General features: G+C 40.7%; 1 protein-coding gene across 1 annotated transcript; it reads left to right on the top strand.

Annotated features, from left to right (window-relative positions):
- Positions 1 to 3123: 3123 nt before the first annotated feature.
- On the top strand, positions 3124 to 20842 carry VPS4B (vacuolar protein sorting 4 homolog B). The gene is made up of 11 exons (XM_084507626.1): positions 3124 to 3293; positions 4494 to 4605; positions 5996 to 6146; positions 7410 to 7477; positions 10303 to 10422; positions 10684 to 10840; positions 12172 to 12320; positions 12490 to 12571; positions 14073 to 14292; positions 16844 to 16981; positions 18664 to 20842. Exons 1-11 carry the CDS (start codon positions 3267 to 3269, stop codon positions 18763 to 18765), a joined length of 1326 nt encoding a protein of 441 aa, XP_084363752.1. The 5' UTR covers positions 3124 to 3266; the 3' UTR covers positions 18766 to 20842.
- The last annotated feature ends 6568 nt before the right edge of the window (positions 20843 to 27410 follow it).

Raw genomic sequence — 27410 nt, 5'->3', positions numbered from 1 at the left:
GGCTCACCCTTGCATGTAGTACTATAGGTGCATCATGGCTTTATTTTGGCTTCAGTCTCCCTGGTACTGAGTACGGCTTTAACCTTTTTCCTCCTGGGCTCTGTAGCCACAACACCCTGCCTCTGCATCCAGAGTCCTGAGTGCATTCGGAACAAGGGCTCTAGGGATACAGCCCTCCTCCACAACGCTGGCGTGCTTCCAGCGCAATTAAAAGCAATTTCAGAGGGAAGGTACCCATCTGGGACTACTGCATCAGCAGTGTTCCCCAAGGCACCACACTACGGAGAGACATGTTCCTGAGGACAGCTTGTGGCCGGGGTCTCTGACAGCAGCAGCACTCGTGCTTTTTGGCACACCGCGTTTCCCACTGCAGAGGCGGGGGACTGGCAGGCTATGTGGCCAGACTGACCGAGCAGAGTGGCCACTGGAGGACCTGTCTTGGGCAAGTGAGCTCATTGAACAAAATCTGAACAGGATCAAGGTAGTGCAATGGGATTTGGACAGTCTGAATTTTACCTTCTAGCCCTCTTACTGACAGCCTTTTTTACCTAGGTCAAAACGACCTTTCTGCAGCAGTTCATCAGGTAGAAAAATAAAGAAAAACAGAGGTTGTGTTCTCCCACCTTTCTTCTTGCCTATCTGCACTGTTAGGATCTCTACAGCAGTGATTTCCCTTCACTGTGTGGCTCTTGTGTCGTCTAATCCCAAAGTCTCGCTCTCACACTAATATTAGCCATATCTATAGCCAGTTACCACAGTGGAGGAGTATCACTGATATGAGGCCTACCTGTGTTGTAGACATGACTCATTTTGATGACACATCCATCTATTGGAGGTGTTCAGCCAACATGTGGTTTGGCCCCCTTCTTTCCATGCCAAAAGACAATAACAGGAAACATTCTCCAAGACGATTTGCTCAGCCTTCAGGATCATGGAGATCATGTGTGCCTGTGCCACCTAGTGTCATAGCGATGTGATTTAACAGTACCCTGGACAATTAGCAGATGTGGCTAAGGCCAATAGGTACTTACATTCATCATTAATATATTTTATTTTCATTACACTTAGTTGTACTAAGTACAGCTATGATATGGATTCTGAGAACATGGTGACACAAGAACTTCAGCAATGGGAAGCATTCGATAATGTGGCCACACTTGTCTTTCAAATCAGGGTATCCTTGGCATGACGCTTCATTTGCTTCTCAGGAGTTAGCCTGGACATCATTACTCAGCATTCAGACAGTATTTCCTCAGGCAAAACTAGCTGCAAAGTCACATCATAGTAGAAATACTCTATGAGTAAGGCTTAAGTAAGAAGTACAAGATTGTGCCTGTTATCTATAAAGTTACACATGCCTTTCCTGATTTTCTATCTAGCTCACGTTCACATAACGCAGTTTTTATCTGGAGCTTCAGAAGCCTGTTCAGTGTGACTGCTGAGGCATTTGTTACTTACACACCTGTGAACGTACTGTTTTAGACCAAGGTTTAAAAGCTAAATGTAGCATTACAGATTTGAAAATCATTGGTACAGATGACACAGACAGAAATATTACTAGCAGAGATGTATCTAAGAATACTCTGATACAGCAATCAGAATAAGAGGGTAAATTGAGAGAATAGAAATGACATCTGCAAGAAATTAAAGTGTTGTAAATAGAAAGGAGGTAAACAGTATACCAAAGGCTCCAAGATGACATAATCCATAGTGAAAAGGTAAAAATGTTTTTATCTCATGGTTTGAGAAACGACACTTGGAAGAAGAAAGAAATGGATATATGTGATTTAACTGAGTTTTCTTGAGCACTTCACACCACAGTATGCTATGCCTGCATCCTGATTACAGCACAAGAGGCTGAGTATTTAGAAATACTCAGCTCTCCCATCACTTGCCCAATCAGTTGCCTTTTGTGACAGAGTCATTGGTGGATGTTTAATAAACCACACTTCCTGTAACATCTCTCTTAGGTCCAATGTTCCCTCTGCCATCTCATTTCACAGAGCCTGATTACTTGCCTTAATCTTTGCTATATCACTTTTTTTTTTTTTTTCTTTTTTTTGGATGTATGAAGACACTTAGCAAAACAAACTGCCGACCAAAGGGTCTGGGGGAGAGATTACTGCAACATCCCTAGGCATAGGGGTGACTGTGTTAGTGCCTTTTACCTTCTGCCCCGAACAGCCTGCCTGCTGGCTGTATTGAAAAGGTTCAGTGAAGTAGTTTATTAAAAACAATAAGAACAATAATAATGAAGTGACACTGAAATTACCATTCAGATAGGCCAAACTTGCAGTGGGGGTAGTTGGAAAAATGGGGTTTATGAATCTAAGGAAGAGTTTCTCAGATATTCCTTTTGTACCTGATGGAATTACAGAAACACAGGGGAGGATATGGCACTAATTTAGCAGAAGCACTGCACTGACTTAGCAGAAATTCATAAATCTGAGGTCCATACAGCAAGGGAACTCTACAAAACTGGTTTATAACTTGCTGTGCATTGAGTCACTTCCTCCTTCATTCACTGCAGGCATTGCACGTTACCCGGGTTTTATTGCCAAACCTCAGGTGACCAACACTGGTGACACCTGCGTGTGACGGGTGTCAGAACTCATTAAGGCTCGGCTCTGCAAATTAAAGCACTCGGCACTGATATGACAGGAAAGGGGGCACATGACTGATACGGGGACAAGCGAGCCACGGGACAGAGCAGGGCAAAGGTGTTGAGACTTTATTTCGGTCTGCAGTGTGAGGCACAGGGAAAAAACATTTATATATATATATGTATACATATATATATATATATAAACAACCATTTAATGTTTTCAAGAAACGATGTGAAGATGAAGCCAGAAGCTGAAACTTTTATTTGGCGGTGACAAAGACACACTTTGAGCAACACGGAGGAGTTTTATGACACAAAACCCCTCATAGCTCCCCAGCCGCGTGCGCTGCCCTCAGGGTGCCGCGGCCGCCATTTTGTCCCCCCCGCCCCCTCCCGCCAAAACGGGTGGGGGGGGGGGCGGCCGCCATTACCCGCAGCCACCCCCTCAGAGGCGGCGGGGCGGGTGACGTCACGGATGGGGGGCGGTGGCGTCACGGGGACGCGCTGACGTCACGCGAGGCGCTGCCGGAAGCGGAAGCGGCGCTGTAGTGCGGAAGCAGCCGGCGGAGGGGCCGCGGTTTCGGTTGGTGCTCGGGGCGGCTGCGGCCGGCGGCACCCCCACACACACACACCCCCCTCACACCCCCCTCAGCGCCCCGCCATGGCGGGCAACGCCGGCAACCTGCAGGTAGGGCCCCGAGGTAGAGGCCCGGCCCGGGCACGGTGACGGCCTGGGAAGGCCTGGGCCGCTTGGGCGGTGCCGGGCCGGGTATCGGCTGGGCCGCGGGGGGGAGGCGGTTTCGGTGTGACTGGGGACTGGTGAGTGTACGTGCACGGGAATGGCTGTGGAAAGGTCTTTTGGACGTCTCCGCCTTGCTGCCTGAGGTTAGTTAGTATGCTCACAGGGGTTGTGTTATGCTTAGGAGAAGAAATGGACTGTACGTGGAAAAATGCGTACGGGGCTAGAGGAGATTTGGGTAGTGTTAGCGACCTCTGTTTTTTTTTTTTAATTGGTCCTTTTTGGGCTTCCACGAGCCAGGCGTTCAGACTGTCATTTATAGCTCCCCTGAAGTGGGATAGGCCACGGCCAAGGAGCCAAGCATGATAGGAGGTAATAAACAGTTGAGAGCACAGGAATAACAGTGGTGTCAATAAATGCACAGGTCAGTGTTTGCAGTATGGCGGCTTGGATTACAGCCAGTTCTGTTTGAAACTAGTTCAGCAAACAAGTTAAAAATTCAGCCCTAAATTCTCCTTAATAGAACTCTTGCAGTGCTCATAACTTAGCTGATTTCTGCCTAGTGGGCTCCTTTCACCCTGCTCCCTCCCAGAGCAGTGATTAGAATTTCTTAATTGGATATCAAGAACCTAAATCCTTCGAGAGCAGCCAAACAAATAATCAGTCTTTGAACTAACTCCCGGCTTTGGGTTGGAGCAGTGATAGTGCTGGTTTCAGCGCTCTGTACTTCCTATATGGGCTCTGCTGTCAGTAGGTTTTCTGATGTCATGACTCATGGATGAAATCGTCTGCGATGAAAAAACATGAAATGTATTTCTAAACTTTTCCATAATAAATGCAAGAGATTGGTGATTAAACTTGCATAGACAAATCAGTAATAGTTGCTACACAGAAAATTAATCTTGTCACTTACTGCTTGTTTGTGTGCTGGTAAGTTGTGCTTATCACTGTTCATGAAAGGATGGGAATGTCCTGTACATAATGTACCATCAAAGGCTTGCAATCAATTGCATTCAGCCTTTTGGGGTAAACATTAAAGAGCAGAAAAGCTACACATCAAAAATAAGTCAGAGCAACAGTTTAAAATCTCTCTGATTATGCAAAATGCTGCCAGACAGCGCTTACTTTAATTATTTTTTTCTGTTACAGAAAGCAATAGACCTTGCTAGCAAGGCAGCACAGGAAGACAAAGCAGGCAACTACGAGGAAGCTTTCCGCTTGTACCAGCATGCTGTCCAGTATTTTCTTCACGTTATTAAATGTAAGTGCAATGTGTTAGGTCATGAAGTAGAGTTTTATAGCCAATTTGTCAGAGTAATCTCTTATGGTGACATCAGTATTTAAAATCTGACTTTCATTACCAGCTGACACTTGCTATCTGTAGTTTGACTGAGGTTATGCGTTATTCAGCTTTTGCCTTCGCTACATGCTGCTCCTTTCTTGTAAGAAAACAGATTTTCTTTTTCTCTTGAGTGTTTATTAGGTTTTTTTTTTGAGAGGGACAGAGGGTTTTACTGTCTGCCCTCTGGGTTTCTGTTGTAGTGTCTCAGGCTGGCCACTGCAAATGAGGAAACGTGACAGAAGTATGGGGATTCCTGTACTTCTCTTGTGCAGATAACCATATCATACGCAAGAACTCTTTGTGGTATCCACGGAGCACTTCTTCCTTATTTACTCATGCCACTCACTTTCCTACGTTTCTGCTGGCATCTTTGCTCCTTGCTGTCTGTTTTACTCATCGCCTTGACCAACAAAATGTATGCGATGGATTTTTACGTTCTCATTTTCCTTTGGTTTCCATACCCTCATAATTATTTTATGCTTTCTCTTTCACAGTTCTTTGTACTTTTTGTCTTGTGTCCAGTGTTTATATGCAAAGAGTGGATTCTCTTAATGTACAGCCATAAACTGAGCAGGTTAGGGTTGCTAGCCAGAGATAAGTGCACTCATGTATCTCTGTAATTTGGGGGAAGAAACCACTGAGCCAAGCGAAAAAGTCACTAAGGAATTGATAAAAACAGAGATTGACTTAACTTAAATCTTACAGACTTCGACAGAGTATGACTTTGAGCTTTTCCAAAATTATATTTGAATTGTTAAACCTAGTATCTAAACCTAATATTTTAAATTTTGATCGCTGATTTAAACTACAATAATAGTGACTACGAGAACAGTGTGGCTGTTGAAACACGCCTATCTTTTTCTTTATGTCATTTTTCTTTGATGCGAATGACTTCTAAAATTAGAAGGCTATGGAAAAGCAAAGCATTTCCAGACTAAAAAAAAATCACTCAGCACAAGCATCTTCTTGATGAGCTAATTTAGAAAATGAATTATTAAAATAATGGTCAATAGCTTGATAGGCTGACAGAAAAAACTTCCAGTGCCATTGTCCTTAATCCTGTTCAGTTGGGTTTTAAGCCAAAGCAATACTCAGGTGTGTGATTGATCTCTGGTAGACAATTACTCCTTCCTGTCACTCCTCCTTTCCATGGTATAAGGGGTAAAATAAGTAGTTGAAGAACTTGGTTATGTGGTGAGTGCTGAGAGAGGTGTATGCATAAGACGTAAAGATGACAGATCTAGTCTTGTTTTCTGATTGATGCACGTGTTTGCTGTTAACAAAACTTTGTTTCTCTTCAAACTCTTAGATGAAGCGCAGGGTGATAAAGCAAAACAGAGCATTAGATTGAGATGTGCGGAATACTTGGACAGAGCAGAAAAACTGAAAGAGTATCTGAAAAAGAAAGAAAATTCTCCACCAAAACCAGTTAAAGAGTCTGGTCCTGCTGATGGAAAAGGGTATGTTTTGGGAGAAGGTAAAGCAAAATACTTCCTGAATTCAACTTACTCTAAAATTCAGCTTTTCACTTGTGCTTTGAAATGCTTCAGGTGACTACTAATGTTGAAGTACAGTGGGCTAATAAAAGAAAAATAGCGTGAATTAGTATCACAGGCTTTTCTGTGCTTGCTTACTAAGATGATTGAATATTTGCATGGGAAATTCACTGAAGAATGAAAGCTGGTTCAGACTAACACATTCTTATCAGATTTAAAACATCAGTGAGCACAATGACGCAATTCTTCTGCATGTGAATGCTTGCCAAGTAGAAAATAAATTCAAATTGATGATTACTGTGGCCTAAGTTTTACCTGTCTCACATGGTAAGGAGGTGCAAAAGGCCTTGTTGTAGGGTGATGTTCAATAAGGTGGCCTGAATCACTGCAGTGCCTTGCTGCTGCCTAGCCTCTCCACTGCTTTCCTTTTATTAGATCTGTGTTTCATTTTACATATCAGAGAGCTGAATCAGACCTCCTGAACAAGCAGAGTCTCTTGTGCATTTGCTGATGGCTTTATGGGGACAGGGGAGAGGAAGGGTTCAGGAAGGTATCTCCAGGTGAGATTGCCCTTTTTCGCAGCGCTGAACACCAAGCATTGCTCACTTGTCTCTTGAAACTTCACCTGCCTTTCAGTCTCCTTCATTGTCTACTCATCTCATTAGTTTTATTTTTTGGAGCTGCGCTGCATTCTGATGGTTTATAATAAAAGGGATCGTTACTGTCACAGAGGCTACATGGCTCTATGACCTCCACCCCCGTTGTTCTCTCCCTAGTCTACTTTTTTCCTTCTGTAACTTCCTGTTCCCTTTATTCTGACAAGACGTGGGTGTAGAGTTTTTATAGTACCAGATGGAATTGACCAAGCCCAACTGCAGTTCCAGGTAGGGGATAAGTGCCAACATCCACAGCTGAACCGTTTTGGTGCTTCCATGTTGCTCAATGCAAGGGGTTTTGTTTCCTAGAAGATGGCTCAAGGCATGCAAAGTGTGTTAAGTGGAGGAGGGATCAGACCTGTAAGAGGAAGTTGAAATGGTTAGGAGAGGGGATTAGAAAGAGTGTGGTGTGGAAAAACAGAACTACAATGATCTAAGCTTGTAGAGATCTGAAAGAGCCTAAAATCTTAAGTTTTTTTTCTCCTCAAAGTGCTGTCTTTCTGCTTTTTGCCTTTTAATCTAAGACAGCAGTGTCTCAATGTATTTCAGTATTTTATTTCTTGTTTCCAAGGAACGAAAGTGATGGGGAAGGAGAGTCAGAGAATCCGGAGAAAAAGAAGCTACAGAATCAACTTCAAGGTAACTTTGAAGCCTCCCTTTCTTTAAATAGAGATGACTTCAGTCAAGTGAATTTCTAGATTACTGGCACATATATGTTATGGATTAGTTTGTTGTCTTTAAGTGGCTCAGTTAGTGTATACTGTTCATATACAAAAGTGTAGTCTTTGTGGAGCTATGTGTTTGTGTGCTGTGAATATGTTGAAGTTCATCTCCTGTCCTTTGTGTTTCCTGCTTGAATTCTGTCATTTTTCAAGAAAGCTTTTTCCAAAGGGAACAGTTGCAACACTTCAGGTAGTTACTTGCTAAACTGTATCACTATTTTACTCTTGTGCATTGGGGTATTATTGCCTTAGGTAACAGACATCATACAAATACAAAAAGCTTGCGCTGGAGTTTAGAAGTCAAGAAGATGGATTCTTGTTCTTGTAGCGTTTCCTCACATTGCTGTGAGAAGTGATACTCAGCTGAGTAACAGAATTGGGTTTTTGAACTCAAATGCTTGGTATGTTCAGTGATGCAACATATGGCAGCTAGCGCAAGTTTTTTATACAGTAAAAAAGTGTCTTTGCTCGGTGCTAACTACTTTTTAATTGTAAAGAATTGTTCAGAGCTTTCCTGACAGCTGCTGTTTAAAAATCTGAAGGAACTTCATTGTAAAAAAGATCAAATGCATTTAACAGATTTCTCAGCTTGTATAATTTCAGGAGCTATTGTATGACGTTTGGAAACTGCAATGCTTTTGCTACTTCTTGACACCTTTATTTAACTCCGTGTGTAGTTCTAAGGGACAATTTCCTGTATTTAAAAACAACAGAAAAGTGACGAGCATTGGACTTTTACCCCTATCTCTCACTATAAACACTTTTTCTTCCCACATGAATCTGACCTTCAGTCTTCAAGAAACAGTGTCTTGCACCTAGCACTTCTTTAAGACTTTTCTATAAAATGGCAAGGTTCTTGCTTATTTGTTTTCATGCTTTGGAAGTCTGAGATGTGAGATCCTTGATGTCTTTAACCTTAATGTAAGAGTCTCTTACTCCAATAGCGTATAAACTCTGGGCAGTCTTCACATTACTCATCTTAATTTGCTTCCCACAACAGCCACAGATATTTCCTGTATTTAATTTTACTGCCTTTTTATTCTTAGCTGTCTTTGCCTTATGGAACTTTCCCAAATCTGTGTCTGTTTTCAAGGTTTTAATTATAGCAGCAACTTGACTTATTGTGGGAGAAGTGGCCGCTGCCATTCGGACTGGATAGTAATTGTGGGTTTATTGTCATGTACTCGTGTTTAGAATTGTAAAGGCCTTTTGCACTCTATTGCTTAATCTTCCAGCTATTCATTTACACCTACAAAATTAGGAAGCCTACAATGTCCAGTTCCATTTGTGTCTTGGTGTGGGTAATCTCTTACAGTGCGGTAATTTCAGTTATCATGGCATGTCTGGGGCAGATAATTGCTACTTCAGCTTGGAAATAATTTGCTCTTCCTACCGTTTCTACTAATTATTTTAGTTATGGAGCCCTTAGTCCTGTGTACTTTAAGAAAAATTGAGATATAATTAACCTCGCAGAAGGATTTATTGCATTGAAAATGAGTGGTTGAATTTCAGTGTATAGAGAGGAAGTTGATTGCAAACTTGTACTCTAGTGCTTTTAACACAGTGAACAACATGATGTTTTTTGGACTCCAGATTTCATATTGTTAATAATTCCAGTCGTTAACAAACGATGTTCCTTTCAGTCTCATGAAAAAGACGTGGGAAAAGAAAAATCTCAACAGAGATGCTGAAAAACTGAGCAAGTGTTATTTGCTTTATCTGTTAGCGACGAGTAGCAGTAAATTTTCAATCCTCTAAAAGAAAAAAAAAAAAAAAAAGAAAGCCTGAACAAAATCAATTTACAGAGTTCTGAAGGCATAAGGTTAAGGAGTCAAGAAAACAATTGGTGAAAGGTAATTGTGAATTTACAGAAAAGTCCTGGTATAGAAATGGGGCAGCTGAAACTTCAGTGTGTTTGAAAGTATTGGGTTGGTTGGCATTCATTCAACTGGGAAGTTTTTTCTTACCCTTTGGATTTGCCTTGTAATAGATTTCAAAATCTATTATTACTAGTTCACATTCAAGCTGTTCCGTCTAGCAGTAGTGGAGACAAAACATTTTTGAGATCAGACTAATTAATTCGAAGCCTGAAGAGGAGGCTAAATCACATCAGTTGGCTAAAATCAAATTACAACTTGTTGATTGAGATAAGACTTGGTGATAAACTTAGAGAACGTGGCTAGACATGGAAGGTATTTGGAGCCTGCTAAGCTGTAGAAAAAGTAACCTTTCTGATGCTTTCAGCCCTAGCTTTTAAAAGGCTTATGCAGTGGATGTTCAGACTATCTATTGCACATCTAAGTAACCAACAAGTTACTTTATCTGCCAGAGGATCTTACAAGTGCTGGGCTCATGCAACTACATTATTTCTCTCCTTGTTTACAATGAAACTTCAAATTTTTTGGAAAGTACAACGCTGGGCTTCAGTGAGAGATGCTGTCTCAGTACCCTTAGTGAAGATACTGCTCTGTGAATGCTAAATGCCTTTTTTCTGGTCAGTCACAAACTAGCTTTGGGCATTGCAGAACTTCTCGCTCTCAAGTATTCTAGTTATCGATGGTTTATTGGGATAAAACAATGTGACAAACCTCTGTGGAATAGCGTCCATTTGACTAACACTATTTACTCTCTAAATCTACTTAGAAATGGTTTGATTTTGCTCGTTACGAACATGGGCATTTTTTTTTTAAATGGAAGCGGTGAACAACGTGCATTGCTAATTTATATAATCTTTTCTGACAGGTGCTATTGTCATGGAGCGACCAAATGTAAAATGGAGTGACGTTGCAGGCCTTGAAGGTGCCAAAGAAGCTCTTAAAGAAGCAGTGATCTTGCCCATTAAATTTCCACACTTGTTTACAGGTCAGGATTACAGCATTTATTTCTTATTCTAATGCTACTGTTGAAGTTGGGAGTGGTACCAGTATGAGAAGAACGTTATGCTGATGTATCAATAGCTCCAGCTGAGCTCTTAGTGGTGTGACTGACAGGAGTTTCCTAGGTAGAGACAGAAAACCTAACAAATTAGGGAGGATTCGTCAGAAAAATAGGTTTGTTTTTGATACAAACCTATTTTTTGTTTTTGTTTTTTTTTTTTGATGAACGATGGTTTCTTTCTTGCAGGAAAGAGAACACCCTGGAGAGGGATTCTTCTGTTTGGACCACCAGGAACAGGGAAGTCTTATTTAGCAAAGGCTGTTGCAACAGAAGCCAACAACTCAACTTTCTTCTCAGTATCTTCCTCTGACTTGGTCTCGAAGTGGTTAGGAGAGAGCGAAAAGTAAGTTGCCAAAGGTCCAGAGAAATACTGGCAAGAAGAAATTAGTATTACAGAGCTAGATAAGACACTAAAGAAATTAAACTTGAGGGAAGGGTCATGTGTCTTGTTAAAACAAACTTCTGGTGTTTCTATGCTTCGTGCTGCAGTGTCAGGTAAATATATCATCATGTGCTGCATTTTGTGCTGCTGCAGCTGGACTGCTCCTCAGTGCTCAAGAGGGTTTTTAAAACTATTTCAGCAAGGTGTCAGGAGCACTATGGAGATCTCAACCCCTCCTGAACTCAGCTGTGATAGTGCACTGCATCAGTCTGAAATTTTGGGGTACTTTTGTCACCTCCCCGCTCATCTGTCTCAGCGGCTTTGTGGCTAACACATGGTATTGCTTTGTCTGTATGGAGGTGATTTTCCTTCATTCTGATTTTAAACAAAACCTGGAAGACAAATGAATTTAGCATGAAGGAAGAAAACTTCACGGCTGCTCCTCACCTCCAAATCATTTTTGCAAGTGAGGAGCAGCAATGAAATTTTCTTTCCTCATGCTGACTTCGTTTGTTACTATGTGGCATGTGAACAAGACCAGGAGGCCTGAAGTGATATCTGTTGCAATCTAGAAGTACAGGAATTTATCCATCTAGGGTTCTCATGAGGCTTTCGTGAATTGAGATAGGGTTAAAAAAAAAAAAAATGGAGTCCAACTTGACGTTTTTTCTGTTTGATGTTGAAGTCAAAGTCAAAATAAAGACTTCTTGTTTCTCTTCAGGCTGGGACTGTTTCCCAAAGTTATTAGTGTCAGTGATATGAAGAATTGTCCAGCATGTTGCTATTTATTTTCCTTTTTACCTTAGTATAATATGTTGGTAAGATTCATCTCAGATTTTTTAGGCAAACTATCTTCTTCTGTAATATTATTTAAAATATATATATATATAAGAATGTACATATTTCTTCAAAAATCTCTAGAGGAAATCAGATTCGGTTGCAAATCTTAAATAAGACAAAGCCATCTTGCTTTGATTCTTTCTAAATTGGTGGTTTTATATAGTTAAATCTGTCTTGCAGAAGGGTAAACCTTAGCAGGGTTTGCCTGCAAAATCACACATGGAGTACTCTAAGATGCTTCACTTCCCTATATATTGTGGTATTTCCCTCCACATAATGCAGAGTTCTTGGAGCTGGAAGAATGTTGTGTCTTTGAGTAGCTTTATCAATGCATTTCGGGGGTCTATTTTTTTTTTTTAGCTTTTTCTAAACAAAGTAACTGTCATAATCCTAAATTGTGTGGTTTTGATGGTGTTTACATTAAGATAACTGCGGCTGTTTCCTTTTTTAAGATTAGTGAAAAACTTGTTCCAGCTTGCCAGAGAAAACAAACCTTCCATTATCTTCATTGATGAGATAGATTCACTATGTGGGTCAAGAAGTGAAAATGAAAGTGAGGCTGCCAGACGGATTAAAACAGAGTTTCTAGTCCAGATGCAAGGTAAGGTTGCTGGTTTTCAGAATCAAAGGAATTAAGGTGTGTATTTTAAGTACAGCTGGCATGAGAACGCTAAAGAAATCTGCACTTCCACCCCATTAAATCTTGACAATGTTTTAAAACAGTCTTTGTTTATCTTCTAAATGGTGAAATGGTTTCTGCCCTCATATAGGGGTTGGTGTCGACAATGAAGGAATATTGGTCTTAGGAGCAACAAACATACCCTGGGTTTTGGATTCTGCTATCAGGAGAAGGTACGATGGCGCTCTGTTATGGTGTGAAATTTGCAACTGTTGTGAAGGTTCAGCACAAGGCTATTTGAGGCAGTAATCTCGTTAATGCTTGCAGGCATGGCTAATGTTCTCAGACACGACTGGACTGAGTCAATAGCCCCTTGCCACTTAAGAGGTGGATTGTTCACCCTTGTATTTACCCTGTAGGTTATTTCATATCTCGGTCAGCTAATTCTGCTTGGGCAAGCAGAAGGCTATTCTATTTCATTGCTGTTTGATTTCGTGGTTGGCAAGGGGGACAAGATACAAAACATGCTGCTCAGAAGGGATACAGGGGGCAAAGCTACCCGTTTCAGTTGTAGTAAGCTATTGAATAGCTGGAGTAATTTCAGGGAAATGTAACTTTATGTTACGCAGAACTACCAAGCTTTAGTACTGGTCACACACAATTTGTGTGATCTTTCAGAGTGTATTTTCACTGCTTTTCTTGAGTTAAGAAGCTTTTGTATGTGTATCTGATGAGCTGGATCTTTCAGCTGCAGAGCAGCAGAGGACAAATGCGGTTACAAGTATGGTTATGTTGTGATGAGGACACACCTTGGACAATGGTCATTTTTGTAGGCTAAAGAAACATTGCTTTTTGTGACAGTGCCATTGACTCTTACCTGTATACTGAATTCAAGCTGACTGTACTTTGGGAATTTAGACCAGGTGGCCTCCAGAGGTCGCTTCCATCCTATATGGCTATAGTTGTATAGACAGATAGAGAAATGGATGTGTTACCTGAAATTTCAGGTTGTACTTTGCAGTGTGAAGGCATATCTATGTTTTGTCTGTAAAACTCAAAGGAACTTCTACAAAGTGGCAGTAACAACTAATTTGTCATGGTCTTGGCCCAGTTTGTCATGTGTAGCAAGTTAATTCTGTTCTACAGAATTGAGATTCTCATTTAGTTGGTGGGAGGTAATCTCTACTGTGAGAACAGATGCTGCTACAAAGGAAGAACTGCAGATACCAACAGTTTTTACTGATGGCCCTGTTGAGAGCAGGACTTCAAATTTGTTTCCAACTACAAAGTTCTCTTCTAAGAAGTTAAAAAAGATAGAAAGTGGTTTTGTCAACATGTTATGAGGCAGTTCTTTCTGTAAGGGTGAAAACTGCTCAAATGCACTTCACAGAAGGAAAAAAAAAAAGTCTTCAGTGTTGTTTTTTCTTTTAAAACACAAAATTGGTTGAAGAGAACCTGGAGAAAATACAATCTGAAGAGGTGATCTTTGTCCTGAAAATGAAATACTTGTTATATTTTAGATGTTGGCTTATGATGGCTGCAGTATTATTTATGAGACTAGCTTGTTGAATATTTGCCTTTGATTTTTTTTTTTAATGGTGTATAATACAATATTAGAAAGAAGCAGTTTCACTTAGGAACAAACTACATGCTGATTTGCATAAGCTTCTTTCCATTGTGCACCTGCATGAGCCAGCGTCTGTGGAGTGTTCTGTTTTTTCTTTTTGAAACCAGGTTTGAGAAGCGTATTTATATTCCTTTACCTGAACAGCATGCCAGGGCTGCAATGTTCAAACTTCACCTTGGGTCAACTCCAAATCGCCTAACAGAAGCAGATTATCGAGAGCTTGGAAAAAGAACGGAGGGCTATTCTGGTGCAGATATAAGCATCATTGTACGCGATGCACTGATGCAGCCTGTTCGAATAGTGCAATCAGCTACTCACTTTAAAAAAGTAAGTAAGAATCAACAAACTTTCATGCTATTTTGACTTAAAATTATCTTGATCTGAAAATTTCTTCCAAGCAAACCGAGTTTGGTTTGGGTAATACTGAATGCTTATGAATGTTTATACACTGTCCTTTTATTTTTTAAGAGTGTGCATGGATATCATCTCCTTTCATTTTTACACAAGTTCTGCTGTAAGTCTGATGCAGCTGGTTTCTAGGTGCTTGTTCTGTGCAATCCAAGCTCTGACTCTTCACATCTCTAGCTAGTGTTAAAAGGTTAAAAGCATTCAGTTTGAAGTTAACTTCAAATGGAGCGTTACAGAGGTGCTCTTTTTTTTTTGTTTGTATCAGATTACATGGTTCTTCATGTTTTTGTAGTGTTTGTGTTGATAAATGTATTCCTTATCAGTATGGAAACAAATGAATTATAATTATGCACATTCTGCTTGCTTGGAATGGCCTTCAGACTGAAAAACTAAGGTGACTGTTTTTACTGGAATCTTAACCTAATGTTACTTGGGACAGTAGTAAAGATGCAGGACAGCTGAGCAAGGTCCCATCCTGCCCAAACAATGAAACACCTTCGGGATGCTGGTGTAATGTGAAAGTTAGCTTACGCTTATTTAGCTGCTCTCTAAAGAGGCTGTTGAAACCGTACATGTGTTTGGCTTATCTTGCAGTGATGTCTACATATTACATGCTAACGTAAACATTTCTTCTAAATGTTTGGATCACAGAAATTTCATCTGACTAAGAACCCTCTAGAGTTCTTAAGATCAATTTAAATCCAATGAATCTGTGCAATATTTTCTTTTCCCCGGAGAATTTGCACAAGTGTTGCTTAAATTGTTTCTAAACTATTATGCTTTCAATGGAGGCAAAAAAAAATGTGTTAAGGTTATCAATGGCTAAAAACAGAATTCCAAAACCAAAAATGTATTAAATGTTTTTTTTTTGAACTTCTTGCTTTTTAAGAGACCCAAACTAAAAGTATTTTTGTTTATACTTTTACTGCAAAGTTTCATTTAACAGAAATTCGTGTATTGCAGGTGAAGGTGGGTTAAGGTATTCTGCAGAGGTTTTTGATTCCATAAAGGGAAGTCATCGTTTTGTTGCCCCTTAAAATGTCCTCCCCCCCAGAATGTACTCTTTAGGGTACAACTTTAAGGTTGAGAGTCTTTTGCTAGTTTTAAATACAAAGAACATTTTGAAACAGTATTTTGAAGCAGTAGTGCTGCCATAAATTGTATTCCTTTAAAAATAAAGGCAAGTATTTTGATGTATCAGGGATTTTCTGGCTGATTCCTTCCTTTCAGTAGAGATGCCTGAAGTATTTATCCATTATTTATTGACTTTAAATGACAATGACATTTCTGACCAATGGGTTGTTACCTTTTTAGCCTTTTCAAAGCGAAATTTGCAAGTATCCCAGGCATGTCTCAGACTACTGCAGCACAATGAAATAACCTCAATTGTCACAGTTTCAAAGCAACCAAAGGCAATCCTTACTTCTTACCTCTTTTGCTAGAAAAAGAACTGCAGTACTTTGAGTGTTCTGACAAAAGTCAAGTTTATTCCACTTGTTTTGTTAGTACTTCAGTTGGATACAGTTTCTTGTAAGAAAAAAATCTTGGCTTTATTGACTAGTTGCATAGTAACAGAGAACTTGTCCCAGCTAAACAGCACTTTGCTCAGTTTTCAGTCATTCATTGTAAACCATTGCTTGCTCCAAGTGATGATAACTCAAAGGTTTGTTAGTGTTTTGGGTGTTACAACCTGTGTTTAAAGCACTGTGCTTTAAAAGCAGGTTGGAATGGCAAATCCAGTTCTCTGCAGTTAAAAGCAGCTGGTTAGTGTGTTGTCTTTCAGTCTTTGCATGTGTTCTGAGTTCCTGTGGATGTGTGATGCTTCAGATAATGATGAAAGAAAATAGAACTGTGGGTCCTAGATACGCTCTGCAGAAAGGGAAAAGAAACCTGGTGCAGCTTCTGGGGGTCTGTCCGTACATCTGGAAAAGAGGCTGGTTTCACTTCTCCCACTAGATGGCCCTATTTTCTATCGAGTGTTGTCAGAAAAGGTGCACAGAGCTTTGTAGAGCACCACGTAAAAGTTTAAAAAGGCATCTCTGGCTGCCTGACCTGAGGAGCACTCAGGGACAACTTCTGGAGAAATATTTAGAAAACTGTTAACCAGTGATGAGTGGACTCCCAAAGTGGCCAGGGACTGAGAAGAGTCGTCTTTTCCAAATAGGATTGCTGGCATGTTAGCTTTCTACAGACATTCCTGCCTTAAGAGAAGGAGGCTCATAGGATTTGACATGATGTAAATTTAAGTATCTGGCTGCAGCTGCGTGTTTTCAAAGTGAATGATGCAAGTACTTTCATGCAATTTCTCTTCTGCTGGACATGATATCCCCATGGGTAGGGCATCTACATAAAATCAGAGAATGCTTTTGCTCTAAAGATGATGTTCAGCTTCAATCTCTTGACTTAAAAAAACAAACTCCTATAAAGCAGAGTGGTAAAGGGTTTTTATTTTTTGTTTTTCTTTTTTTAGGTAAAAGGACCATCAGTGTCTAATCCAAATATCATGGTAGATTTGTTCACCCCTTGCTCTCCAGGTGATCCTGACGCTGAAGAAATGACATGGATGGATGTTCCAGGTGATAAATTACTGGAGCCACAGGTTTCCATGGTAGGTATTTTTTGTGGCATTTCTTTCTTGATTTGCAAAACTCAAAAAAGACTTTAAAGTGAAGGCATTTTCAAAGAGGTATGCAAGGCAATTGGATGAGCTGTTTGTTTTCAGACATGCTGGGCATACCAGATAATACTTGAATCCTGATGTACAGCATGGCTGTGAACAAGCCAGTTCTCCATCCCAGATAAGCATTTTTTTCTTACTGTTCTTGTTTGGTGCCACGCAGCTGCAGTCCCTTCATCCACAGGCAGCATCTGAATCTTTCACTATTCTTTCATTTCTCTTATTCATTTAAAACCTTCAAAATCCCTGCCCTGTGATATGTTACCTTCCCGTTGTCCTATAGCATTAAGGAGAGAGAGGAGTGGGAAATTTTATTCAGTGTAAATTGGGAACGATGTGCTGTAAGTAAATGTTGTCCACAACATATAGGCAAGTATATCCAATAAAATGTAAAAAGCTGATGGATGTAACAGTAGTTCTGGTTAAAATTCATCAGAGGTGATGCAGCTAGCTTTCAGTACCTTTCAGCTGTTTTTCTGTATATGTTAAAATACTTGGTTTGGTCTAAGGAATAAAATACCTTATTCAAGACAAATTGGAATTTTAGTTCACTGTGAATAAATACATGAATAAAATTCCTGGGCACTTGTTCTATATTTCACCCCGAAGATTCAGAATTTAAGAGCACTGAGGAAAGGACTTGATATCAAATTTGTGCTGCTATCAGTTCTAATGTACAACAGTTCTTGTAATTAATGAAGGAAAAGTGTGTTGCATGAGCATCACAAACCTCTAAAACAGTGTGTACTGCTTTGTAAATATAAATAATATATGAGTTATCTGTGTATATTTGCATACTAAGGAAGCACAAAAAGATGTGTGCAAGTGCAGGCCTGCCCTAAAACTTCTGCCTGTGTAGTCTAAGTGGATTTTTCATCTGTCTCTCCTGGAATTAAATACAGTAATTCCTTGAGTGCTACTAATGGAACTTAAGCTCTAATGTGCTACAGTTGCATAGGAGCTTGTCTCAGTGTCCAAATGCAGTTACTGCTCTTAAAAATAAATAAATCAGGCATTAATCTTTTCTGAGCAGGGTATCTGTAGTATGATGAGACAAACTTTAAGTCTGGAAAGTCATGACTTTGACTTTCATCTTTACCCATGATTTTATAGTAATATGAGCATCTAGTCTTTTCAGTTGCCTTTTCCAGGACTTGATTAGTTTTCTTGTACCTTTCATTCATGTTTTTTTAACCATGATGGACTATGAAGAATACATGGGAACATTTGATTATTTTCAACTTTAAACTGTTGTACTTTAAATGTAGATTAAAAAAAAAAAAAAAGAAAAAAGAAGTTCAGTTTGTTCCAGTAAGCAGTGATGAATAACACTTCAGTGGATGCTGAATGGATGAGAGGTTAAAACCTAAACCTGGGATTGTGGTTTTATTCTTGAAAAACTCACTGCTAATTGTCTGTCTTCATAGAATAAAAATTTGGCCTGTGTGCAGAAATGTTTGGGGTTACTTGAAGGTTTGCTTAAATAAGAGTTCCTATGGTCATCTTGTTTTAAAAGGTTTTCTAAAGCATATTTTTTTGGCAAAGATACTGTTAGCAGTGGTACTATGCTTGTTTCTGAATACACTTGTTTTCTTTTTTTTTTTTTCTGACAGAACGATATGCTTAGGTCGCTAGCTAGCACAAAACCAACAGTTAACGAACAGGACCTGGAGAAGTTAAAGAAGTTTACAGAAGATTTTGGTCAGGAAGGCTAAACCAAAGATGTATGTGGAACATTAGAACTATTTTTGCTTTCTTAAGTATTCTTGTCTTTATTGATGGCACTACAAATAAATGCCAATAAAATCACTCCTTTCTTACTTCGCAGAAGGAATAGAAGATCTCTTTGCAAAGACCCTTAAGCTTTTGTATTGTATTGTCTTCCTCAGATGTCTATTAAATGTATTCTATTGAAAAATAATACTGGAAAGACAACTTTAGGGTGAGGCAGCAAAGTGATGTGGTAACTCGTATTAGAAAATTTTAAATGATTAGTTCAATTTTAGGTATTATATTCGCCCTGGGTACAAGTGAGTTTTGAACTCCCAGGAGGCTCAAAAAGCCCTTTTTTGAGGGGTAGAAAATCTATTTGTCATGTGTTTTCAGTATCAGTCAATCAGCCTACATGTTAATTGCTCTCATTTCATTTAGAAAAATGCAACAGAATTTGCTAATCAAGCATACTGCAAGTGTGGGTTTGCTGTTAATGTAAGAAAGAAAACATTGTGAAGATAAATCTCTATGGGCCAGTACTCTGTTTAAATACTGATGGACCTGGTATTTGGCTTTTTCTGCAGTGCTGTGTTAAAATTTTGCCTTAAACAGCTTGTGCTTTTAACCCTTTACTAGCTGATACACACCTCACTATGCAATTTAGCAAAGATTTGTTAAATGCAAGTATCTTGACAGGTTTTGAGTTTTTTGCTGGCTCTTTTTTAAAACTAGTTTTGCTTTCTGCAAGAGTGTGACTGAAGTTACAGAAAAAAGTGTGAGTAGGATTCCATATGCCAAGGCTGGCAAGGTGTAAGTCATCTCTGAAGAATGTAAAGGAGGTATTTTGGGCAATAGCACACATTCACGTGATTTAGCCACAGACTTTGCAGTGATAAATTACTCAGAACCCTATTGATCATTATTGCATGTAGGTTACATCAATCTAGTTCTTAAACTTTGAGAAAAGGCTGACACTTTAGTATAGAAGTAGCACTTCCATTGTTGTTCTTCAAAAAAATCAAAAATCAAGATGAGATGTGCCTGAATGTAACTTCCAACACTACAGTGTCAGCATTGAGTTTGTGCCTTGTAAGTTTGCACTGGCTGTAGATATGAAATGCCATTAGGATATCTAGAATACTCTGTCCCACTAACGTTGTACAACTCTATCCTGCATAAGCTTTGTTGAACTTGCATTAAAAGAAATTTGCACATTTTGTGTGCGTATGTTATATCTACATACACACATGTGATTGTCTTTGGGTTTTGATTTCCTTTATGTCCATATCTTGTGTACTTTATAAATCATAGGACTGGTGAAATTTGCTGTAATTCATTTAAGTAAAATGTACAACATCAACTGTGTTCTGTGAGTATTTCTTCAATGTTATTTCCAAGAATTTACAGCTTTTTTTTTTTAGACTTTGATTTCTGTTTAATGGCTAACCAAAATATTTAGTTACAAATTCTTTCATCTGTGAGGTGCTGAGCTTTTGTTTACTAACATGATGAAACATCCTTTCCAAAATCATTCAGTTACACACAGCTTTACCTTTGTCTTACATTGGAGTGTGTAAATGTATATCAGTGGACTGCGAATCTTTTTGTGGACCTTTGAGTAAGATGAGGGGGAAATTCCAGTGTAGATGCAAGCAACTGTGGTTAGTAAACATAATCCTGGTTGCAATAGGATTGCTTTTTTTCTTGGTTGCCTTTCGTGTACACTTTAGAAGTGAACCACAGGCTGGCAGGGCTCTTACCTAGAGGTTTGAAGCTACTATCCGGGGTACTTGTCTCTTGACCTTTTTAAAATGAGAGTCTTTACTGAAATCTCAAAATTCTCAGGAACTGTGTTTTGTTGTTGTAGGCTGATTTGTCCTATGGGTTTCTGTAAACCTAACTGTGTAATCCTTTATCTTCAATGTAGAAAAGTATACTGTATGTTTTAAACTCACATCTTGCTGCTTGCTCAGTTGTGGGATGACATCTGTAACAGAAGCATTAATGTTGGATGTTTAAAGTTGTTTTTAAAAATATATTCTAAATAAACACTGCTGCTTAGAACTGCAGCTCCAAGGACAACTTTGGTTTTGCTGTTTTTGTGAAATGGGAATAAGTTAATCTAGCTAGGAATCTGTGATAATATATTATCCCAGAATACATGATAGCAAGGTGGAAAGGAAAAACATCACTTTCAGTTTTCAGTGTTAATCTAAAACGCACTAAGCAGTGTTCCTCAGTTTATAGTTGATGAAAGGCTACATTTGCTTTACATAACCAAAACCTCTGTAAGTTCTGGATAAATCACTCGTAAATTTTTCATAACATCTGCTGTGACTCATCTTTGACAAAGCTTACGTTTTTTTCCTAACTTTTGGTGCTACTGCTAACTCCAACCAATACGAAAAATTATTTTCCTGCGGGTAAAATAATTTTTTAAATCAGTTGTTTTGTTCTTCACAGATGTTTCTTCACATTGACATTAAACTCTGGATTTTCTGTCACTCCTGCTATACATATCATTACATGTGCTAGTGTGGCCTGACTGACCTCCAACTCCACAGTCCTGTTTCTTCCCTGATTTAACCATTGGCTTTGTCTTAAAAAAAAAAATAAAATAAAATAAAATTATAAGGTTTCATTTCAAATTTTTGGTTTTGTTTGTTTTCTGTTTTATCTGCTGGTCTTCTGACTTGCTTTGGTTGCCTTTGTTTTAATTAGTGGAGCAGGACATGTGTAGTCCAGGCAGATACTCGAATCAGCTGTTGTTCGTACTCCTATCAGGTGAGTCCGATCATAGTTTGCACTTGTCAACTGAAGCAAAGAAGCTGTTAGAATATTGACTGTTCAGCCACTTTTGATCTATTTTTTCTGTTTTAGGCTTCTAATGATGATAGATTGGTGTTTTCATGGTTTTTGTAATGTTATTTCTGAGGATTATCTTAACAGGAAGCTTTCTAATGGTTCTGAATTATTAAAATATGCAGGAACGCCTTTATTTTGCTGCATACTCTCCTTCCTCCAGAATGACAAGCTTGTTTCATGTTTGGCTTCCATACATGTTTTTTGTCTTAACCAGATTCACCCTAGTAATCATGGTTGACTTAAAGCCATTCCCACAACTTACATAAACTATTGCAAGAGCTGGATGCACTCTTTGCTTCCTAGTGCACTGCTTTTCCATCGGATACTTGATTATTATCAAAATGTTATTCCTTTTATTCTTGAGCAGGGAGCCTGTTGGAGCTCTTGTGGCCTAGTCTCTGTGCTTTTTCTTCTATATTTTTTTTTCAAAATATCATTTTAACAATATTTCAATCTAGTGATTTTATTACACAAATCCTCTGTCGTCATAATTAGCTGTGTAAAAACTTTTAATTGTTCCTGTTCATCCCCTGGCACTTACGTACTGACAGCCCAGGTATTAGATTAGCTTGTCCTGTTATTTGTCTTTTGGGCCCTGCGACCTAATTACAATTCTGCATCCCAACCTACACACTGCTCACACGCACCCTTCTGATAGTAACTTTTTTATTTCGGTTCGTTCCCACTTTTTCATTCTTTATCCTACCTAACAGGCTCCAGCTTGATGAATGGACGCTGAAGGACGCTTCTTCCCTTCCCCACAGGAACCCCACCACCTCTACTCAATGTTTGAGGGAGCCAACATCCATCTGTTGGCACCAGCTGCGCACGGTACCTGCCACGTACACAATCTGCTACATTCTTTTGCAGAAAAGCTTGACGTTTTAAGGCTGATTTTTCTGGATGTCTCAGGCACTGAGAAAACAAACTACGCCATCCTACCTGCATGAAAGCAGGAGCTAAGTTTTCTTGTAGGAGTCCAAATAAGTTTGGGTCGTGTTTTGAGCCGCCTGCAGGAAATAAGTCACCGGCACTTGAGCATTAGCCTGATGTTGATAATGAAGCCAGGGTTTTCTTTCCTGTTTGGTGACCTATTACCAGGCACCGTGCCATGAATTGGCGAGACTCGCTTTTGCTTGGCCCTCCCTCCTCCTCTGCTGCCTCAGCTAATTTAAATCTAAGCTATTCAAGGCAGGGACTTTGCTTTCAAACATGCTCGGTGTCACATGTGGTCTGTAAACTATAAACAGTAATTTCCTCTGACTCATACTGTTGTAGGCAGATGAGTGTCTACAGGTAATTTGCTACAAAAATCTGGGCTGGAGCAGTTGCCTTTTACTAGTATTCTACCAAGGTGTCTGCAAGAACCGTAGCAATAACGAGTCAACTAGACGAGGGACTGAGAAAGATGCTATAAATATCATCATCTCGCACAGGAACTAAGTGAACGTGGTTATAGCTGTGACTTAGGCTCTGGAAGAGTCAAGTGAATTGTTTGCCCGCTAGAAAGCTAGGAAAAAGTTAAAATTCAAACTACAAATGATCATTTCCCTTCTCTCCCCCCCATTTAAAGGCTGGAGCATGGACTGTAGCCAGGAAATTCCTACCTGTCAAGGCTTTTTTTTTTTTTTTTTAATGTTAGAGGTTAGAGAAGCTGGAAAACAACCTGGCTGTGTTTTCCAAATGGGCCACTTATGATGCCAGATGCAATGGCCTGGCTGAGCCTGCGCTCGCTTGGAATTCTGATGTTTTCATGAATTAATCACAGCCACGAATTGCTCTGTGTGCAACCAGACTGCAAAGTGATGGCTCTCTTCCCTTTCTACACCTGCTCTTGTTTTGGTATGGATTTTTTTTTGTTCAGATCCAGCCTTGCTCTGCCGCTGTAATTAAGAAATGTTTTGTTTCACCTGCCTGAAAGCCTCCTGCCAATGGTGCACGTGCCCGCTGCCACGGTGGCCTGATGGCAAAACTTGTGTAGCTGCACAACAGCTTCTGTGTGAGCCACAGGGCTCGCGCCACGTGTCCAGCAGACGAGGGGTAGGTGCTGCAAAGCGTTCTTCATTTCTTCAAAGCTTCACTGCTAGCACTGAGAGGTGCACGGTTGTTTGAGGTTTAGATGGGCTCAGTCCAGCCAGGAGCCACCTTCTTGGAGCTTTCACGCTGGTTTTGGATGTACTGACATGGTTCTTCCTGGGCAGTCTTTAAGGGGGAAATGTGCCTGAGGAGAAGTGCACAGGGCGAGAGATGCTGGGCTGTGCTGCAGCTCTACTGTAGCCAGCACAGAGGAGGGAAAAGGACCAGCAAATGACCACCATAGTGGTGATGTTCTGCACTACAATGGGGTTTCTGGTTCTTCTTACCTGGGGTGTCAGCTGTGAAAAATGTTCTGCCAGCTTTACCGGTATCAGGCTCGTTCTCTTGGGTCTGCATCTAAAGCGTGCTCATTTCTTTGCAGCAGATACTAGAAATGGGTGATGCCTCCTAGAAGAAGAAAAACAGTTTTGAGCAGGATTTTCCTTTGATCTGAAGTTAATTGGCAATCTGTGCCTGCCTCTTTCCTGTTGTTTTTGATTTTTCTCCACCCCTCCCTTCTTATTTGCCCAAGCAGTTCTCTCAGCTCCTATTTTTTTTTATGTCCAACTTATTCAGTCCTTCACACATTTTTCTCTCAAATGCAAGATAAAGAGCAGTTTCCTTTTAAAAATCCTATTTCAAAGCATATTCCTACATTTCTTCAACTTTTCTACCAAAGCAAGCCTGTATGTAGCAGAACAAAAGCTGGCGTTCTCCCTGATTCTTCCCTTTTTCCCTTCAAAGCTACAGGGTATATCTGTACACGCTGGCCTTTTCCAGGCTGTCATCAGGATGGCAACGATCTGTGTCATTAGGGGAAGGAAACAGACTTGGAGAAGTGCAAGCAGCTCTGAAGTACTTGGTAGAAATGGTGAGAAGAGCTTGTAGGTGGTTTCCTTGCATTCGGTGAGCTGTTTTATACTTGTTTCTTGGGTTAGAGGAGAAGTGAGCAAAGCACAAGAGATCTTCTGAATTTCCATTGCATAACAGCAGCTTCTCTGCAGCAGATGCCAAAGATAATGGATCAGGGACTGATAGCAAGGGCACGTGTTGTGTAATTTTATCCAAGAAACAAACACCAGTCTCGTGCCAGTGCTGTGTATGTCAAGTGCATTACCTGGAACTGGAAACAGACTTAATTCGTGTCAAAAGATTGAGCAAACCAAGTTCTCTGAATTGCTTTGAAGAGAACCTGGCATGAACCTGAAGGAAGTAACTTCAGTTCTTCCAGTATTTTCTTTTAAGAGTGCGGCTACGCCACAAAGGCAATGGGAGAGTACAAAGTTTTACCACAGGGTGCTATGGGGGCAGCCAAGCACCTCTAGAAATGGACAACGTCATCACCAGAGGTAAAAAGATCTCCAGAGCAACGCAGTAGCTTTACAAACATGGAAACTACCTGAGAACATCACTTACAAAAGGTAAGTTTAAAAGAAACCAGAGGCTTGCCAGGACTGCAAATCATTAACTTGTTCTTTTGCAATAAGATTCGGTCATATGGCTGGAAACGCTGGACTGAACGGCTTGGGGAAGCATAACTGGTAGCTTAAGCCAGAACTAGGTCAAACTCCTGGAGTTTGGGACCTGTCAATCTTCAAAGATTACCTTTGAGGTACCTTTAACAGAGATTTGGGTGGGAGCAACTTCAAAACCAAATTGCTGAGCAGGAATCAGGTAGGAAGAAAGTACCTGGCCATAAACTGCTGGATGTATAGTTAAAAATAGGTTCAATCTGGCTAAAATGTGGGAGTATTCATGAGAATGTGCATCCAGCCAGGTAATAATGATGCTAATGGCTCAAAGGCTGCCTCTGAAGAAAAGCAAAATATGATGCAGATAGCACTGAAGCAACGTGATTAGCTTCAGTGGTAATTCCTGAACGACCTAACTGAAACCAGGCAGGAAGGGCCTTCTCCCTCGGCGGTGTATCCAAGAGTAACAATCTGAAAACCTAAAAGCTTAGTGACCAAGGATCTCGTTTCTCCAGATACTGAATTCTGTGTTAAAGCTCTGCCATGGTACTACAAGAAGAGCTTACAGCTGGTAGCTGCTGGTCACAGCAGTGGTGGGCTTCCTGGAGAGGCAGGCAGGGAGTAAGGAGAGGAAACCCTGGTAATCTTTACGTTGCTGTTCTCATGGAAAAAAAAATATATATTACCTATAGGCACCACAGTATTATAAAACAAGGGGATGAGGGGCTCCCGAGATCTGTAAGACTCTCTCCCTTTCCTCTTGTTACTCAGCTTCCCAGCTAACCTGATGCCAGACAGAAGGGAGGTAGGTGCCACCCCCCAGTAAGCTCAGCACTGGCAACATCTCTTCCCCTCTCCTGAAGCCCAGGGCTCCCTGTTAAAGCACTTCTCTGCTCCCTCGGGACAGCCTTGTGCACTCAGCAGCTCTTCTCTTCCCTGGTGCACCCATTTTAGGATGAAGACCTGCAAAACACAGAGTAAGCTTTCTGGAATTATTTTTTTTTTCCCAAACAACTCGGGGAGGACAAAAATCAGATTTAAACAGCATTTTCAGCAATCTCCTCGTTTCCTGTGTGTTCATCCCGCAATTATTGCAGAAGCTTTGGGAATCTCGTCTGGTAGCCGGCTCTGTAGGCACACACCGCCTGCTTTTGCACCACGGAATCAGCTACCGCCGCCGCCTCTGCTCCAGCAAGCAGCCGTGGCTCAACCTGAGCCCGGGCTCCTACAAGCAGCACCTGCCTGTGCGCTGGCAACCTCAAGCCCCTGGGCCATCAGCCCTGCCTGAGTTCATCGCGATAAGGGCAGGCGGGATAGCTGGAGGCTGCAGAGAGCCCTGGAACCCGTCCCTGCTGCAAGCAAGCGCTTCCTGGATGATAGGCTGAGCACGGGAGCACAGGAAAAGCTCCTTCTAGGAATGCCCACGCCATCACCCCGCCGGCTCTCCGGCAGAAGGGGTACGCAGGGTGAGTTGGCCTGGACAGTGCTGTGGGAGCTGCCTTACCCTGCGATGCGCAGACAACCCCAGCAGCTCGTGATCTCTGCCCGGCACAATGACCAGCACAGAAGCTGTTGTCCAGTGACAGGGGCTTGCTTGTTTGCCTGGGGAAGCACAGCGAGGCAGGCAACGAGGTGTGATACATAATTCAGTCACCTACTTAAGTCACCACCACGTGCAGGTCATTATTTCTTTCCCGAGTCTTCTCTACTGATGATGTACATTATACAGATCCTCTTCCGATCAAGCACGGCAATTCCTACGTTCCTTTTAGCTCCTCTTCCTCAGGATACAAGGGGTCAAGAAAGCTCATTGACCTCTCACCTAGGTTCCATGCTAAAACCTTCTTTGCAGGAATCCCCAAATTACCAGCATGGCTCTAACCTCCTGTAACCATTAACGCAACAGAGCTCTTAAGAAATGAACATACCACACCTATGCACGTTACAGAAAAGGGAGAAGGCTGGAAAATAAAGTTGATTTGGAAAGAGAGAAGAAAAAAAAGAAGTTGTTTTCCTTGGCCGTGGAAGTTTTTCTTTCACCGCTATTTTCTCTGAATGCAGGAGAACTGACTGGCTGGAAATCACATGGAGAAGTCACCAGCTGTATCGCTGTGCAGCCTACACATGCTGGTCTTTTTTCCCTGCTCTTCCTAATCTGAAGATGGCACAACCAGAAAATCCAGCAGATGAGTAGTCGGGCACAATACAAGCAACTCTGTGGGCTGCAACCTTGC

Source organism: Aythya ferina, assembly GCF_964211825.1.
Source record: "Aythya ferina genome assembly, chromosome: 2".
Classification (NCBI taxonomy): Eukaryota; Metazoa; Chordata; class Aves; order Anseriformes; family Anatidae; genus Aythya; species Aythya ferina.
This window is presented reverse-complemented; position numbering and strand designations above follow the sequence as displayed.

Bases quoted from the DNA above. Each gene is read 5' to 3' on its own strand.
- VPS4B (XM_084507626.1), top strand. From the start codon at position 3,267: ATGGCGGGCAACGCCGGCAACCTGCAG. The intron at 6,147-7,409 runs GTATGTTTTGGG...CTTGTTTCCAAG, and splicing joins GGTCCTGCTGATGGAAAAGG to GAACGAAAGTGATGGGGAAG. The intron at 10,841-12,171 runs GTAAGTTGCCAA...TCCTTTTTTAAG, and splicing joins TGGTTAGGAGAGAGCGAAAA to ATTAGTGAAAAACTTGTTCC.